Below are 19,370 nucleotides of genomic sequence, written 5' to 3'. Positions count from 1 at the left end.
ATATTCTAGCATTGTACATAATGTAGTTTACAATAGAGTTTTTCTGTGAGGTGACGTGGAGGTTAGTGTTGCCCTTGCTGCAGCGTCAAAAAGCCTATGGGATTTTTTCATTGGATTTTGGATTGTTGCAGAAGCAGTTGAAAGCAAATGTTTATGATATTTACACATTTTGTTCAGCAAGAAAATATTCACAAATGAACACCCCCGTTTATGATTTTTGAAGCCTAAATGCAGTCGCTAGGGGTAAAAAGCTAATGTTAGGCTGTAAATGAACTACTCAGTGGACACATGACATTACCTGCGTTGTAACCACAACAAGACTGTTAAGAAGCTGTGCTGGCTTGATGACGTCTCATTTAGCCACTTGCTAGCAATCACATTTTTAAGACGTGTTGAAGCCTAAAATTCAGGCTGGGGTCTTAAGTAAGTAAGTAACAATGTTGTAGAACAAAAAAATCTCTTGACCTTGTGTTAACCCACAGACCTTATTTCTGGCATCTACCCAAAAACACATTAAAAACACCCACTGAGTTTGAAATAAGGAACTGTAAGTGCAAAAATGCTAACTCATTTCTGTGTCTCCATTCCTGCAGCACTCAAGGGGCAGACTTACCACTAGTCTTCGCAACTCTTCGAATACATCTATGTATCTATATACATCCATGTATATATATATTGGAAGAGTAGCAAATTTATATTTATTAATATTTTATTTTATTTTTTTCCTTAAAAGCTAAAAAGTATAATAAAAAAATAAATATATATGTAGGCCTATGTAGTCTCAGAGTTACTTCAGAGGAAACCACTGAGAAGTTAAGGGACACATAAAATGAAGCATTACCGAAAACATTGCCCAAACTTTCTAAAACAGCCTTCGCACGCACTCCATAAAGACATAAAGTATGAGCACATCCATGTGTGCAGACTGACAAATGTATACAACAGCCTTGTTAAGCCACAGGAAGGAAAGGTGTTGGTCCTCCAGCTGCTGTAAGGGCCCCACTGGAGAGCAGGTGTGACTGTCAGAGCTCTTGGAGATGGAGTGAGCAGACAGCAGGAGGTAGAGCAGAGGAAACAAAAAACACTGTCCTACCATCATTATATCCAATGTCATGGTCCTCATCAGCGCTTTATGGAGATTGATGATATATCATTAAAATGTCCGCGGATGACGGGATGTCTAATGTGGTGGAGAGTGGAGCAGCCAGTGGGCAATGGTAAATCTGTTGTTGTGGTGCAAGATTCTTAATCCTTATCAACACTAACTACAGTGTCCCTTGTATGATGCAAACTGGTGGAAGTGGGAGATAAATCCATCTTGGATGACAGTACTGGTTCCATACTGGTCAGCTGGCACTGTGCTAATGTGGGAAAGTAGTGCAAGTGATTTACACCCGCTGTCTCACCCCACAGACAGAAGATCGCCTTTCACTGGTGGCAACTGTGTGATCTCGACCTGACTGCATGACCTTGGGTAAAGGGACAGAGGACACTGCCTTCATGAATGCTACAACAGATGATAAGCTAAGATGATAAGCCTTGGTACATGTGAATTTACTGCATCAGCACAGATAGATAGCAAATTTAAAAGTGGGGTACACTTCTTCACTTAAGAAAATTAGATGACCAGTAGATGTCATTTGTTTTCAATATTTTGGTCCAATGCCTTTGTAAGGTGTTGGACCACTATAAGTCTCCAGAGTTGCTTCAATACTTCTTGGCACTTATTCTCCAAGTGTAAATTATTAATTAATTATTTAATTAATGTACAGTATTTATTCATTATATCTATTGTTTGACTAAAACATGCAAATACCAACCAAATCGGCAGAAAAAAAATGGCATTGTACATGCCCGCAAACCACAGATTTGTTACATTTGTATGTTCTTATTTAATCAATACAGTGAAACATTTTTGAAACGTAAAATTTGTTTACGTTTCAAAAATGCTGTGGTGAATTTTATGGTTAGGTTAGGGCACAAAAACCATCTGGTTATAGTTAGGAAAGGTCATGTTTTGGCTTAAAAAAAAAGGTTTTAGGGGCACTATTCCAGCAGGCAATGCAGCAATGTCTCGGTAAAAAACAAACACAGGCTTTTCGTAGCACTATCCCAGCAGAAAATGCAGTATCCTTGTTGGAGAAACAGCAACAAAACAACCTTATTTGACACTTAAAAAGTAACTGGAAACTCATTAAAACACAATTGGCTTTGTTGTTTGTTGGTCTGAAACAGTGGTCTACAGCTTTGCAAAGGCCTCACCTATGTGTCACGCCATCTGCCATCCCCTCCACCTCCCAATGACAAAGTCAGTTCATATACTACGATACTTTAGAAACACTGGTGTGAGACATATGAGATGTGCAAATGTGACGTATTTGTGGTTTGCAGAAATGTACATTTTCTTCTGGTGACTGGACTTCAAATAGGCTACTTCAGGCTCAGTGGGAAGTAAGACTGTGTGAGCCCTGGTTCATATGGGAATAAAGATCATTTTACTTTTCAAATGGTGATAAAAGCACTAAATAGCTTTCCCAACATGTCCTTAGTGTTTTGATTGGAGACCACTAATTCCCCAGTGAGAGGTTCACATATTAATAGGCACATATTATTGAGCCCATCTCTACCCTAACAAGGAAATATTCTCGAGCATACAATGATTAGGCTGATTAAACCCAGCAGCTCACTGTGGGAAAGAGGCACAGAATGTAAAGGACACTCGGCCTGACTTCTTGACTTCCTCTTCAATGGCAGACGATAAATATTTTCTGTTAAAAAACATTGCCATAAACATAAATTGTGAGCGGAGGGATGGCCATATAAAGAAACAGGAGACAAAAGATGAAGAATCCATATGGGATGACACTGCCGTTGCTATAAAGACCACTGGGCCTGACTGTGCCCGCGCCTACGCCCTCATGTGACCAAACCCAGATGATACTCACTGATCAAAGCTGACACGCTGTTGAGCTTCGGGTCGTAGGAGCACTTTCCTTTCCCAGATTCCACTTTACCCGGCTCCAAATGGAAGATTTCTTCCTAGAATGGAAAAATCATACAGAGACAGCAATAAATTCAGTGCTCTTCATCTTGTCACTGTGATTCCCTTGTGCAGGGAAAATGAGGCAGAGAATGTGCTCCCACTGACTCCTGTGGGACCTACACGGCCTGATGGGGGATGAAGTATTAGAATAATGAGTGTGCGTTCATACAGAAAAATACATGCGGGGAAAGCAAGGAATTTCTAATCCACCTCTATGCCACTTTACTGTGGAAAACAATGTGTCGTGGGCTGCTTCTCTCGACATAATAAGCTGCATGCCAAATATCTCTCAGCTTCTCGGTGCCTGTGGCTGTGCAGGCCTACTGCTGACACCTGTAATCCAGCACAGTGAAAACAAACCTGGGATGGAGGCTGGATGACTGATGCTCACCGCTCGTGGCATCCCTGCACGCAAGCACTGAGAGGTGATTGGCAGGAATTTGCGTATGAGAGTGGGGGGAAATGAATCGGTGGCATGTGATGACATGTCCTGCAGCCCCGCCTCACAGACCAGAGCATGTCCAATCCCCATTTGTTCACTCCCAACGGGTGCAGAGATGGAGACATCTCTGTCATTGTGCATCAGCGCTAAAGCAGGGCAGAGAATACGGCACTGTGCCAAACTCACTTCACTGGATCACCCTTGTGCAATTCCCTACTCATCTTTGATTAAAATCACCACTCGTGCAAATGAGGAGGTGCTGGCAGCTCACTCCCAGCCATGCCAGATGTTGATGTGTAAAAAAAAAAAAAAGGTCACAAACATTTATGTGTACCAGAGGGAAACTACCCTGAACATGTTTTTACAACCCCGCTGTAAAATATGACCCTTCACAAAAGTTGCAGCAGATAAAAAAATGACTAGAAAAACTTGCAACATTTTCAAAGTGTCCCACTTCACCTAAAGCCTTTATGTCCTACAAGAGTCCCTCTCTGTGTTTTAAAGTGCTTGGAGAGCTCAAACAGTGGAGACATGTTCAAGTATGTGGCTTTTTTATTTCCTTTGCTTCACAGCTAGTTGGCTACAGATGGCTGGTGTTTGCTCTGGGCTAACAGAGCCTGCTGTGGGAGTGGGTCAGATGCTGACTAGTCCCGCCGCCTCTGTGGGAGAGACTGCACCACATTCCTACAGAAGGTGGAGGGCTCGGTGCGGTGAAGGGCTGATGGGTGGGACATCCTGCATCGCCTCAGATAAGCCGGATGAATGATTCGGTTATCTGTTGTTCATAGGCGCTGCTAAATATATGCTGAATAAAATATGAATATGCCATGCACTGAACAGCGGTGAAAGCCTCTTTAATTGAATTTAAGCCTAGCAAAAGTCAACAGAATTCTTTAGCAGCCTGAGAAGCCATTTCCACTTGATAACCCAGCTTCCATGCAAAATATGACATTTAGCACAAATGCAAAGCACAAATGGACAATGACGGAGATGAAAGGGTGCTCAGACAATGAGGCTTACACAAAGAAAATGTGAGTGAAACACGGGTGAAACAAAATGAGGTGACATTAAATGCAGTTCCACATTAGACAAAACTTGCACGGATTGTAAAAGATGCATGCCAAATGTTACGGAGATGAACAAGTGATGGCCAAGTTAAAGATGGGGTTGACAAAATGTGCTCAGTCACAAAACAGAGGGAGCATGCTGCTGGTGACCACGAGCCCAGGTGGTTTGCAGGGCTGCGGTGCAGACAGGAGCCCACATCGCACCTTTAGTCCAAGTGTGTCGTGCACCGCGCTGGGTTCAGCTGCGCGGCTAGCCCTTCCTCTGGCCTGGGCCATCTGCAGATACAGGGATGTCTAAAACAGGAAACAGCAACACAGTCTGGATGTTACGCCACTGATGAGGAAGGATCAAGGACCCTCCTGAGCTCCACTTGCATCTCTTGAATCTGTCCTGACTTCAAGACACGGTGAGAAAACTCCCCAAACCAATACTACTGAAGTTAATATAATGTAAGTGTATAAGGAAAATACTGTGTGTGTGTGTGTGTGTGTGTGTGTGTGTGCACCATTACACAGGGAATGTGTGTTGCTTTATTTGACCAGATGGTTCCCAATCATGTGGTTGAGTCAATAAAGGCTCTCACAGTATGCTACATACATTGCTCTCAAAGCTTTGCCAAAGCAAAACATTTGGCTATTACCATTTACAAAAGCTACAAGACTCCGACTTAAAGCACTGGAGAACTAAAGAATATACACTGCATTGGTGTAATCAAATGGTCTTTCTGGATCTTTAATTCAAAGTGACATGAACGCTTCCCTGAAGGTGCTGTTTAAACATTAGGCACTAGATGTCACACTCTCCCTCCCCCCTTCCATTACATTCACATCACCACACAGCTGTTGCTCGAAGCACAAGAGGTTGCTAGTTCCTTGTAGCCTACAACCTGTAGATATTTCATGGTCGAGTGGACAGACTGATTCAGTCATGTCAGATGGTGAATCTTCCTTATTAGATTGATTAATTCATTTTGGAACATGTAGCTATATAATAGCTTTAGATTTAGGTTACTTTGTGCTAGGATGTTTCAAGATTCATGTGACATAGGCCTAATCTTAGGATATGGCTACCATTAGCTAGCCTTGGGTAACACTGTGCCATGACAAAAAAGTTCCACCCTTATTGGTTTTATGTCTCATCATTTTTGCTGTTTTATATCAATAGGCTACAATCCTTTTTTTTTTACTCCCCTGAGTTCTGGTACCAGCCCATAGTAACGTTACTGTCATGACTTGCCATGCTCTCGCTCTCTCTCTATTCATCATGACACCTTGCAGTCCCACTAAAAGACTACTGCTGTGGGAGTGTGAGCTCTGCGCCAGGGACAGTTGGTGAGAGTCTGTTCACTGTGTACACACACACAATAACAGGGCTAACTGTTAGCATCACATGGCTAATGTTATCAAAGGGTTATTAACGGGTTTAACGTCAAAGTCAAGCCTTTTCTGTGTCGACATGAGTTCGTTGGGACTGTTCAATGGCTCAGTTTCAGATGTTAGCTGCTGCCGCTGTGTTAGCTCATGCTAACCAGGCAGATGTTGAACTGACTGTTCACTGGGAGGAGAGCAGCTCCGGAGACAGTCCTCCGCTAGTAGACTACTGCTGCGGAAGTGTGAGCTCTGCACCAGGGACAGTTGAGAGTCTGCCTGTCCCGCACACACACAATCACAGAGCTAACTATTAGCATCATACAGCTAACATGACCTAACAGTTAAAAAAATAATGAGAGAGACGAGCCTTTTCAGTGTTGGTGTGGGTTTGTTGGGAAAGTTTGAATGGCTTGGATTTTAGCGGCTGCTGTTGTGTTAAGCTCATGCTAACCAGGCAAACATTGAGCCGACCATTCGCAGCACTGCCCACCACCAGGTTTTAAACCATAGCTTTTACTGGTCAAGAAGAAAGTAAGACTCCTTCAGCTGACTCTAAGCGCTTATTGTTAGACTCAGCCATTTTTTCTTTTTTTTCCACACAAAGTGGCCACTACTAAGAATCTTAATTGCTTATGACACTGAGATAATAAATGATACCAACACAGCAATACTACTGGCTCACAGGCCTTGTTAGAAGTGGTAATCAAATGTCACACATCTGACACAGAGATAAACAAAACACTAATTTTGGACCCATCAAATTTTCTTAAATGATTAATTCACAATTTAATTTTTTTAACATTGTTTTGGGGATTTTTTTCTTTATTGGACAGGACAGTCTCAAGCATTAAAGGGATAGAGAGAGGGGATGACATGCAGTAAAGGGCCACAGGCTGGAATCAAACCCATGGCTGCTGCGGCAAGGACACTGCCTTTGTACATAGGACATCTGCTCTAACCACTAAGCTACTAAGGAAAAGCAATACTTTTGTTTTGCACCTTTCTAAAAGCTCTGTAGATGTTTTATTTTTGAACAATTAAAAATTGTGTCAGGGTATGTGTGTGCATGCATCTGTGTAAAGTGTAACATTTCATGTTTTTGCAATCATAGGTAACTCCCCAGCCCAGCTGAGAAAGTCGGTCACGGGGGGACGACTCGGACCTGTCTGCTCAATGTGACGGAGAAAAAAACAGCCCTCTCATTAATGGACTAGAACTGGAACATTCCACTGGCACCCCATAATGGGAGCTCCCACTTCCAATTACCCAATGTCTCACATGGTGGAGGCTGGCGGGTGGACTGGATGCATGAAGGGGTGGATGGATAGGTGAGTGAATGGATGGAAGCCCTTCATTAGTAAAGGGTCATGTAGAAACCGTATGCAACAAGGGACTCCAGGGAGTCCAATGGGAAATTTACTTTTTATTTATCCCCTTTTAAAAAAAGTCCCCTGGTCATCATTAGGGAACAAGTGTGATATTTAAGGAAGAGTGAGGTGTTAAACACGAGGTAGCGATGCCTGGCTTGGTTTAGGAAATTCAAGAGGTCCCATTAAAGGCTGAGACTAAACAGAGTAGCTTTAACAGCTCACTGGGGATGACAGCTGTGTGCTGGTAAAGCTTTGCTAGCTGCTTTGCCAGACGCGGAGACATGGTACCACGAGCAGGCTTAATGATGGAGGGAAATCATAAAGGGAACCTAGCGTAAGGTGGATGGAGAACCGGGGTAAAAGAAAAAAGAGAAGAGGCCAAGCTATGCCATTCATGATGCAGGTGGAGAAAGCTGTTTATGCTTGTTGAGTTAATGTACCGAGAGATCACCTTCTTGGCTTGTACATTTTCCAAGTCTTTAATCCTAACCTGAGGTTTGCGTCCGCGGTTGACAAAAGTGCAGACTGGATTGTAAGCTCCTGTCCCACAGACGTACAGCTGAGTACGGTTCCATGGCTCGATCAGACGGATGAAGTTTGCACACTCCTCCTGTGGACACAAAGACCAGAGTCAATTAAACTGTAATAAATATCTGAATGGAAAGCCATTCACAGCCATATTTTACTGGTGCACCTCCTGCAGATTTACTGAACGCTCAAGTGCAAATGACCAAATATTTACCAGTAATACCGTGCTTCTCTATTTGGACAACATAGTCTATCAAATTATCTGCCAGGGGTGCTGTGGTGTGTGAGGATGGTGAGATTGACTCTGCTCCAATCCATTCCTGTCTCCCTGGCTAGACAGAAGGGAACCAGCGCTTTTACTGGGCCAACTCCGAGCCTCACAGGTGATTTTTACAGGTTCCTCACATTAATACCAATGTGCACAATGGACAGAGCTGTATGCTTTTCAGGCTTTGCATTTGAAAAACGACATATTTTCTCTTTTTTGCCCATCAAGCTGATGGAAATCACCTCAGCCGAACAACCCTGCTGAGCTTACGAGTGCTGTCAGCAGGCATACTTACATTGGCGTCTTTCCCGCTCACAAGGCACTCCATCCGTCTTCGTTCGGACACTGGCCAGTGGATCTGCGACGGGGGAACAGAAGACATTTTATAGGTACAATCCAACCCTGTTATACATCACTGGCATTTATGAGATTTTTGGGCTTAAACTCCAAAAGGGATATCCACCCAGGCTAATATTAGTCCTGTTGGGATTGTCATAACCCAATTACAGTGTTTAAATGACCCAGCACCAGAAAAAGTGCACTTCAACAAAAACTAGAGTGTGAGCTAACCAAAATGGCTGCTGCTGGGGCTAAAGAAGGGAACATTTTGCCCTGGGGAGAGCTGTTGTAGCGCTGAGGTAAAGGTGTTTGCCTCATTGCAGTTTAACAGCCCATTTAAGAAGCCTGAGTTCGCGGGCATGGGAATTAAATAGTCTTACGATATGTGGGTCCTTGTTGATGTCATGGAGGTCCAGAGACAGGATGTGGTCCTTGCTGCCAACGTACATGCGGTCATGGTCCTCATCCATACGGAGGATCCGGTAGTCAGATGTGTTTAGGAGGTAGGCGAAGTGATGAGCAGTACCGGTGGATCTCAGCTCTGTATAGAGACAGAAATATGCTTGTTAATGACAGCTGTGGTGCACATGCACATTTTCACACACACATGCATGCACAACTGACACATTCCTCATGCCACTCCTGCATACCCGTGTGGAGTTATCTGATGGTTTTCCACCAACACTGTTGTAACTTAACCCCACACATTAGAGACAAGTGCTACTGAGTGTCTGTCACACTGTGTTGATGGCTTAATACCGCCTGAGTGGATCAGAGGATCTTGAAAGTCTCTTATCATTCACTGGCTGTCTGTGACTTCCAGTCAGAAAACAGTCACAGTAGTTTGACAGATGGATATGATTTTTGCAACAAAGTCATACCATATATCGAGCAGGGAAAGATGATATTATAAGTTTAGGTTTAGGCCACTTCCACACTATTATGTTTTCTGCAGTTGGTTGCTTAGATACAGAAAATATGACAGAGATGGCGAAAAAAAGGGCCAGAGATGTCTTTGCTTGGACCGCTGAAAAAGTGAAACTGTTACTAAAAGTAGCACATGAGAATAAAGCAGTTCAAGTGATGGAAAACAGATCGGTGGTCATTGCAAAGCACATACGTCAACATATTAAGGCCTAGACATGCTAAACCAACATCAAAGTGGCAAGGAAGGCTGACTGTTGTGTTGCCTTACGTCACCTGATCTTGTCCAAAAAGTTGCACTTGAGCACACCACAAAGACCACAGCCAACTGCCAACAAGCACATACGTATGTGCACATGTCCTTGAGGAAATAACTCTCCATACCAGCAAGCTGCTGTCGTCTGTATTCTGTCATCCAAAAGGAAACAGGATGGATTCAACACAGCCCGATGTTAAAGGAAAAAGGATATTTACTGTGCACTAGTGAACCATATCACAATTGCAACCAATTTCTGCTTAAGAGCTCAATGGTTCAAAAAAAACAATTTTACCAAGTATTACATTATTGTTTCAATCTCACATGCTTTGTTTGCTTTCCTCATTTCCGTTTCTCTTGTGCACTGAGCTAAACTGACAGTCAGAGGGATTTTAATCACGGATGGGCTCTGCTGGCTCCGACACCAATCAACATGCTGAATCAGTAGTTCAGTAGTCCTTGTCGGCCAAAAAAAAGCTGACTACTGCCAACTGTGTGGGTCTCACCACATAAACTAGGGCAACGGGTGTTTAGCAACAGCCCAACATTGACCGACGGTCAACTGTCGGCTTGGTGTATCAGGGCCCTTAGAGCAATACTGGGAGCATTAACCATAGCTGGAGGAAGCCATGGTAATGGGAAAGGAATACCTACACAAGACAGATAAAGTCAAAAAAGGTATGTAGACCTCGCTATAATGCTTCAACTTGACATGTGGTGACTGATAAGACCCAATCAGGAAGAAACGTGGGTGTCTTTGTCATCGTTTCCAAAAGTAACCTAAACTAAACTATAATGCGTTTTCAGAGCTCTCCGTTTTAGGGGTTTGAGAACGCCAGAGTAATGTGTACGCAAGGCATAAACACAACTATAGTTGTAAAAAGCCAAACATATTAGTGTGGATGCAGCCGTAAAGTTACTCCATCCCTGGTTGGACACAGCTCTCTGGTCAGAGAAGTGTGCGTCTTGTGGTAACATAATGCAGTCAACTAGTCCTCTCATGTCCAGAGTAACCCAATCCTCCTATAGCTCTGTGTTGGAGTGTTTGTTTGATATGTTGGTCTTGGTTCAGCAACCACGTACAGGCAGGGCAGAGAGGCCACTGCTAAGACAGCAAAGGCCCCATGCCACACCATAGACAAACACACTCCTCCACAATCTATAGGGGAGCGGCATTAGAGGGTGGCCCTCACATATTGTTGGACAAACACGGAGGTTTCACTTAAACAGCAGGAAAGTCCCGTTTCACTGTTTAGCTTTATTCTACAACCAACAGACCACAGAAAGCTGAAACAGGGAATCGCACTTTGAGGTTAACCTAAGTTCTTTTATGTTGATTTAGCAGCTAAAAATGCAGTGATAGGAAACCAAAGGAGAAACTGACAGATACAGTTAGCTTTGTTAGACTGTTTAAAAAAATGATATATCAGAACAGAGGTGTGCCAGCGTATCATAAAATGAAGGAAGTGTGAAATGTAGTCAATGCAGGGTGTCAGCCATTAAAAGCAACACACTAGACTTGTATAAATGATTTAAGATTTGAAAATGTTTCAGTTAGTTGATGAATAACCGCATACTTTTTGCAAGCTCTGTATGTGCAGTCATGTTCGGTATGTTTGAAGTTACTGACAGACATTCCTGTGAGGTTGTTAGATCGTTCTGCGGAAGAGGTCTGGACACAGACGCATGCAAAGCCATCAACATGTCCACCATTGGGCCTTAAAATAAACACCATCTAGAGACCTTTTTTAAACAGACTCCCTATGGAATCTGATATTACCGGCCTTTCCTGCCAGATCTAAATTTAACACTGGGTTACGTCAATAAGCAAAGATTAATAGCATTAGATTTGCTATATTTGTACAGTTTGATTTAATAACTTTGCCCACCAAAGGAATGTTTACAGAGTGATTGACAGCTGTCAGAGCCCACGGCGGAGGAGATGCAACATGTGGTCTGACCCTGTGATTATTTGTCTTGGAGACTTAAGTTGAATGATGAGTCCCCATACACTCTAGCTATGTTTATGCGTGTGTGCGGATAGAGTGAAACACACCGGATAAGCACGCATTGTACACACACACACACAAACACACACACACACACACACACACACACACACACACACACACATTCCGAGGGCCAGGCGAAGCCCTTCCTGAAGCAGGTTGTCAGCAACTCTTCAGTGTGTGTTTGTTGTCAGAGAGTAGCTGGATGGGACCATCTGTCAGCTGACGAGGGAATGTGAACAGTGCATAGCAACAACACACCCTATAGGGAGCCGCACATTCAGAAACACACATATATGTAATCTAATCTCAAAATCAGACGAAATCGCACAGATAGTACGGCCTGAGCGTACTCTACAGCATGTCCGAACTCTACGTCACAGCAAAAACTCAACACTGTAATAAAATATCTTTCCTCACACCTTATCCTCCATATCTAATTGTAAAGTAGACTACATCACAGAGAGCTATGCCTATTAGATGATGGTGTTGTTGCAGAAATCAAACCCTGCAGTCTTTTCTTGGTCATTCATTATGAAGGGATGACTCAGAGCTGAAGTATCTTTAAGTGTTTAAAGCCCCGCTCCAATGTATCTTTTTAAATCAAACAACCATTTATTAGTCACATGGAAATTATACAAGGTACAACTCCAGTAAATGCATTTTGGCATTTTTATGATATGGCACATTTTTTTGGGTCATTTCTTGACAATATCAATTAGTCACATTATTCACTAAATTTATAGACAAATAACTTAATTTTGTGCTCAAAGTTAACAAAACAAGAAGGCTGTTGCTAAAAGGGTAAGATGACATATGACTACAGTAAAAGCTGTGGGTCATGTGTTTTTCTCCGAGCTTGCACAGATGCACTGTAATGTCTCTTTGTGTCTGAGCTGGGGCTGCACAGTATTTGAATATTAATTGTGATCATGACTTTGGCTTCCCACAATTAAATGAACATGATTGATTGCAATATTGATGTTTAAAACGCATGCTTCGCTCATAGAAATCTCCTCTGCTATTAAAATGAAGCACTTCCTTTAAAGCCAGCCTCCACTTTTATAGAGCTGTCATACTGCCACTGTACGCGTGCACCCTGCAGCAGCAACCTATGAGAAACTTTCCTGATTGTTGTGAGCACAGACAGGTAAAGCAATATCTTCCCTCATCATCTGTTGTTTACACGTATTTTGGACATAGAAGAGAAGAAATCACATGCAAAAGAGTACATAAGACTTGTGTCTGTGCCACATAGCAGCACAACTAATTTGTTGAATCACTTGAAAAAACCCGACAATCCGCAGTACAATGAATGCATGAAGGCCAAAAAGAATAACGTTACCATAACATTTCCATTAATCCCCATTTTTGTACAGCAAAGACAGACATGACAGTGACCCTGCAGCACGTTGGTACCATGACCGATGTAAAAAAAACAACAACAACAACAACAACAAAAAACAGCAGCAGATACGTATCCAAAGGAGGCGCACTTAATTCTGGTGACAAATCTTATTTTAAGTCTTACTTTGATGCAAAAAAAAGCAGGACTGTAGCACAACATAGAAGCGAAAGCAGTGCTGTGTTGATTTAAATGTTAAAGTGCGATAAAAATATTTTGTCCTTAAAAACAACAAATAATCATAAGAAATAATTGTCACCGCTATATTAATCAAATAATCATGATTATCATTCTGGCCATAATCCTACAGCCCTAGTCCAAGCATCAAAACCAATAAACATTGTTGTGAGCTAGATCTAGTCAACTTATATTATATTTTGGCTGCGCTGAAGGCCTAACCCCCAAATTCCACCAGATGCGTGTGGGTTGCATCTGCGCTCTGGAACGGCAGCGGAGCCGATACGTTTCAATTCTAGTCAATGTGTTTGCTTCCACTGGTTGTGCTGTGTTCCGGCTCCGTCACAGCTGTGGCGCTCCGGAGCCCTCCNGTCAGAGGTTTTCAGACATCATTTCACCCCGTTGACACCATGGACGAGGAGATGTTAATCATGGAGGTGCACCGAGATGTCTTCCTACTACTCCTATGGTTTTGTGGTTCTGTTTATAGAAACTACATCTTGTTATATCGCGATTATGCGTGAATTCATGAGCTGCACCGCTCCGCACAGCAAACGCAGCCAGTGGGTGTTGACGGACGGCGGAGCACGCAGCAGATAACCAGCGCAGCCGTTCCACAACGGACACACATCCAGTGGAATTCCGGCGTAACAGATGCGGACTGTTCCCAGAGTGGAAGTGCTGTGGAACATATCTTCTTCTGCCTACACTTTTAGCGCACATATGGCATTGAGTTGACTAAGTCACTGGCAAAACAAGGACGCTGAGCTTTTGTTTTGGGATTGCTTCTTCAGCTGTGAAACTTAAATTTTACAGCAGGCTATGTAAGGGTAGGGCTCGGTATTGGCACCCTTTAAGGTGTCGACCAAATAACCCAGTACGAGGTAGTATTGAGACTTCTCCAGTCAAACAGCACCTGCATTTGATCCTTTTTGTACCCAGATCTGGAAAAAAACAGATTTGTATAGTTTTGCTTACAGCCAAAAAGCATATGCCTTCTGTGATTTAATGCAGCTTAATTGACCCACTACTGCAGCAGCAACAGCCTATACAGTCTGAGGTGTGGTGAAATCCAGTGTTTCTGATGGAGCTGGCAGTAAGGCTGAAACTCATGATTACTTTCATTATCACTTAATCTTCTGATTATTATCATTATTAATTGATTAATTGTTTAGTTCAGAAGATGTCAAAAATAATTTTAAAAATGAAATCACAGCCTTGAAGTTCCCACAGCACACTTACTGTTGTACGTAGCTCTAGCTGGGAGTTCAGTGTGCCAAGATGCCACCATAAGTATGGCTTCACTACACGCCTGTGGCTTCTGGTGGCATTTTATGCAACTGAATGCTTCCATTCACATGATGGGTATCAGATGAAGTTAAAAAAAAACAAGGTATCAAATGAAGCACTATATTAGTATCAGTATCACTAACTCAGTATAAATCCATTGGACCTTCTGATACCATAAAAATAAGTCATTCTAGCTATTGGGCTTCATTCCCTATTCTGTCAGCCTTCTTCTCAGCTCAATCCAAAAGTCATCCCTTGCCTCAGACAGCAGCTCCAAAAATGTAGATCGAGGACGTATAATGGCAGTCGACTGCTCTGAGGGTCAGACTGCCTGTGAAAACAAGACCAGCAGGTCTCTGGACTGAGACTGGTGCCAGGCAAACACCCAGCAACAACTGAGACATGCAGAGAGACAGTGCTGCTATGTGCCAGATCAAGAATTCTGCAGAGGGGTGGCTCTTGTTGTGCCTACACAGAAAGGATAAAAAGTGTGGTCATCTCCAGAAGATAGCAGAAATGTCTTTGCTACAATAATAGCGAATTAGGTTGTTGGCCCAAGGCTACGTTTCAAATGACCAAAAACAGGTAAGTTAAATTAGCAAAAAAGATCCCTTATCTATTCAACCAGTCACAGATACATTCGACTTGCACACAACTACATACTTGCACTAGAAGATTACAATTTTGAACAGGAAATGCTCAGAGAGGCTGAACTACGGTGCTCTTTGTCAGCCACATTAGGGCATGACAGCATTTTCCGTACACACAGACTTATCCTGGAGATTTAGAGGCCAGGAGCAGTGTACAAGTGTGTCTATTAGAGCCAGATAAACTCTTCAAGTAGCCCATTACTGCGTTTACGGTTTAGGCTCACTCTGGGGGGTCTGCACATACACACACAGGGGTGGCTTTGTTTCAGGAACGCACCGCTTCCCCCTGTGGAATGGCAATGGCTCTATTAGAGGTGAAAGTAAGCCGGTGAGGGAACCTGATCCCAGCACTCAGTGTCCTTCCCTTTACTCATTCACCTCCTTTTTTACACATGCAGAAAAGGTAAGTTTATAAGACCCTCCAAGACTCTCATTATTTTCCTCATTTTCAGTCTCTCATGAACACAAGTAGTCCACATGTAGTAGTATACAGAAAGTTAAGTGATTACGCAGAAGTGGGCTCTCAGTCCACATGTGAGAGGCGATCAGGTCCGCTCTCTTCAGTCTGCTGAACAGAGACAATCCTCTCCTCTCTCCCAGCATCTCAAGGTGCTGCTGGCTGACACAGCCCACTGCCGGTTCCCACAACTCAACACTCTTCTCTGGCAGCCAGAAAGGTTTGCGCCGGTGTTTGAGAACAGGGAGCTGAGTAAGATGAATCCTGAGCACATTCTGGTAAAATGGCAGCATCAAATCCAACTTATGTAGACAGCTTCAGATCAAACGTGTTGTGAGACCTCCTAAGGCTCCTCTCATGTGCTATTGACAACAATCAGTTGTGGAAAGTTTACTTTCACTGAAGTAATGCACTTGAGTACAGCTAAGTGCACACTGAAGTTTCTTGTACTTTACTTGAGAATTCCTACTTTTTTTCCTGCTTTATGATAACACTCCTCTACCTTAAAAAAGTTCAGAAGGAAATATTGTACTTTTTACTTGACTGTTTGACACCAGCATGACCTTCCCTGTAGAAATAAAATACCCAAATAAAATCTGCTGATTCATTTGCAGAGCCATTTATCAATAATACAATTAAAATTCTGAAACAAATTGCCAAGGGGAATTTAGCCAAAAGCAAATGTGGGGGTTTAGTTCTCCTGCAACAAATGCATTTGTACTATTGATAAGCATAATTCTTTTTTTAAGTGATGGTTATTGAGTTCATTAATGATAGGCTGTATCCTTCCATTATCTTTATCCACTCATCATTTGTAGGATCATGGTTGGCTGGAGTCAATCCCAGCTCATTCACTGTCAAAGTCAAATTTACTGCTTGCAACTAACTCCAATGTTTATGTCTAGAAACATTGATTCTCTGCACCAACTTCAATGCTAATAGCTTGAGGGCCTTTCCATGGCCTTTGGCATGTACATGTACATATAAATGGTAAATGGACCGCATTTATATGGCGCTACTCTAGTCTAAACGACCACTCAAATTCTATCACGCATTCACCTATTCACAGGCACATTCATACACTGGTGGTCGAGGTTACCATACAAGGTGCCACCTGCTCATCAGAGCATTTATACGCACTCATACACTGATGGCACAGTTATTGTGAGAAATTTGGGGTTCAGTATCTTGCCCAAGCACATGCAGACTGCAAGGGCCAGGAACAATAAACCTTCCGTCTGCTGGCCAGTATGGCTGGGTATTGTTTTTAAGATACCAGTAACACAAGTACCCTTCAAGTGATAGCACCAATATAGTACTTTTTTTGATACCCATCATCTGAATGGAAGAATTCAACTGCATGAAATGCTGCCGTACCACAGACTGTATGGGTTGTAGCTGCTACTAGTGAGCCGATCACACCATGCATTAAATCTAAGAATGCGCGTGGTGATTGGGTGCGAGCAAAACCACACGCATAGTAACTTTCTTCCAGAGCTGGGTACCAAAAGGATCGAATGCAGATATCACCTGATTGGAGAAGTTCAGATAATACTTAGTACTGGGTTATTCTGGTTGATACCTAGATGGTATTGAGTCCCAGAGCCCAGCCCTAGTAGGTGACCTCCTGAGCCACAGCTGCCAGAGGAATACTCATAAGACCCTCTATGCACCTAAAGCCTTTAAAAAGGCCATGTGTCCTTTCACACACCATGCCTAAAGTCTGACACACACCATCACTGCCTGCCTGCCAGTCTGAGGTTCGGAAGTAACTTGTGTTATCTTTATGCCTGTATGAACAACTGCAAAATCTCAACGACAAATATGGTCTTTGCATGGAAAGCAAATGCTTGCTTGTTGAGCAGGGAAGTCAATCTAGTAGCACTGAAGCTGGGCCAACACTAAAAAGAGGAGCCAAATAGCGAAAAGTACACAGATGGTTTATATCATTTATTGGCCAATATATTTTTATTGCATTCATTAGAATTATTTTCTGAGATTGAAAACAGGTTGCAATGAGTTCTTCATTTACTGTAAATTCTGCTTTGGTAGATGCAACACTGTCTTCCTGTGTAAATGTTTAAAGACTTGTGCGAGCGTGTTTCTTGCTAAACCCTCAGCTGCAGCAGTGGAGCCGGTCAGAGGCTGATAGTACAATACAATGGTTGTAATGGGAAGCACTGGATCTGTCCCATCCTATTGCAGCCCCTTCCTCAGACCATTATAAATAAGACTCGTATTTTTGTCAGCTTGCCTGGTTAAATGAGGTATAGAAACACAGAGGAGAGACATGGCTCACTGTCAGCCTGAACCAGCCCTCCTCCTCCTGAGAGAATACTTGGCTGCTGACGGCGATCTCCAGGGCTGCAGGCCTGCATGTTACAGCATATCTCTCCATCTTAAATTAATAGCCAACGGCCCCAGTTTACTTTGGAAATATGTTTGGACAGGAAAAGTTCACTGGCATGCGCTGCACTCTCAAGATCACATCTCAAAGAAATAAGAAGGCACACTGGTTAATGCTGTCTTATATGACATGATTTCCCACCACGCTGTCACACAAGGGAAAGAGGAGGCTGGATTTTATGGATCATATTCAGCCGTTAATGCATCCTACCCCGCCGGTAACATCAGAACTTCCTCTCATTAAGGAACGATTACTGCATCCAGCATGACTTAACAGTACACAGCCCACCCCACTCATAACTTTCCTGGCACATTCACAAGAAGCATCGGGTAAGTGATTGGATCATGGAAAACTCTGGACCGTGTGTTGAAACAAAACATAAGAGAGAGAGAAAATAAAGAGGGAGTAAATACACAACCTGGCACTCGACAGCGCAGCGCACTCTCACTACATGACACTGATATGGGTGTTCCACCCCACTGCATATTTCTCTGGTTTCAAATTGGGTAAATTAAAAGTGCGGGCCGCTGCCAATGACAGTGCAGAGCGTGTTGCTGCTTGAAGCCCGTACTTCTCCCTGCAGAGAGCTACTGAAGGTAAAGCAGAAGGGGGATGGTGATGGGAAGACACAAAAGTTTGCGGTCTGCTGCTTTGACACTAAACAGGAAGGGAGCGATGAGCAATGTGGAGCGAGGTGTGGAGCAATCACCTGCTCAATTCACGGGTCTGTGGTTTTCCCTTGTGGAACGTGTGGTCGATAATTAGAAACTGCAGCTTCTGTCCAAAGATCACAGCAAGAAGACCACAATGAAGCACTAAAGCTGGAACCCATTTGCTATGGTCTGTTCCCCTGAAATAACACTACAGTGAAAATTATTGTGCTTAATATGTTTTTATCCAGTCTTCTCAGATTGTGGAACAAAGTGACAGAAATACCCAGTTATCCCCCGGCGCATCATAAACAAGCTGCGCTACCTGAGGCACTTTCCAACCCGCCAGCAAGAAGTGTGTTCGTTCACACGCACCAGAGTGACAGGAGTGATAATTAGGGTGTTTAAGAGGGGGTGGGAGAGGCGGCGTGCTCTCACACATCAAAGGCAGCACTTGTCAGGAATCCTGGCCAAATATTTTGAATGCTGTCAATGCAGAAGAGGAAAGCTCCAGTTTAGACAGTCTTATTACTCTTCAGAAGGCGCGCTTCAGTTCAACAGCAGTGATGGAGCTCTGAACAAAATTGCTTTAGAGACACATTTTTGAGGAAAATTGCAAGGTTGGTTTGGCAGTTGGGACAGTTTTTAACAAGGAGTAGTAATGAGTTGAGACGCCACAGGTGACACTGCCACAGGTTTAAGAGACTTGCTGGACAT

General features: G+C 43.1%; 1 protein-coding gene across 4 annotated transcripts in view; it reads right to left on the bottom strand.

Moving 5' to 3' along the window:
• The window catches only part of sema3fb (sema domain, immunoglobulin domain (Ig), short basic domain, secreted, (semaphorin) 3Fb), an 88,974-nt gene that overhangs the window by 25,009 nt on the left and 44,595 nt on the right, over nucleotides 1–19,370 (bottom strand). For 2 of the 4 annotated variants that reach the window (XM_050039336.1, XM_050039335.1), the window contains exons 3-7: nucleotides 8,809–8,969; nucleotides 8,385–8,447; nucleotides 7,784–7,903; nucleotides 4,757–4,846; nucleotides 2,946–3,039 (exon numbers count right to left, since the gene is read on the bottom strand). In XM_050039336.1, the coding sequence (XP_049895293.1) occupies nucleotides 2,946–3,039; nucleotides 4,757–4,846; nucleotides 7,784–7,903; nucleotides 8,385–8,447; nucleotides 8,809–8,969 (528 nt within the window). The remainder of the gene's footprint in view (nucleotides 1–2,945; nucleotides 3,040–4,756; nucleotides 4,847–7,783; nucleotides 7,904–8,384; nucleotides 8,448–8,808; nucleotides 8,970–19,370) is intronic. The other 2 variants (XM_050039338.1, XM_050039337.1) reach the window with 1 other exon arrangement.

Source organism: Epinephelus moara, chromosome 24 (genome assembly GCF_006386435.1).
Source record: "Epinephelus moara isolate mb chromosome 24, YSFRI_EMoa_1.0, whole genome shotgun sequence".
NCBI lineage: Eukaryota > Metazoa > Chordata > Actinopteri > Perciformes > Serranidae > Epinephelus > Epinephelus moara.
Note: the sequence above shows the minus strand (reverse complement) of the source record. Positions and strands in the feature narration are given on the sequence as shown.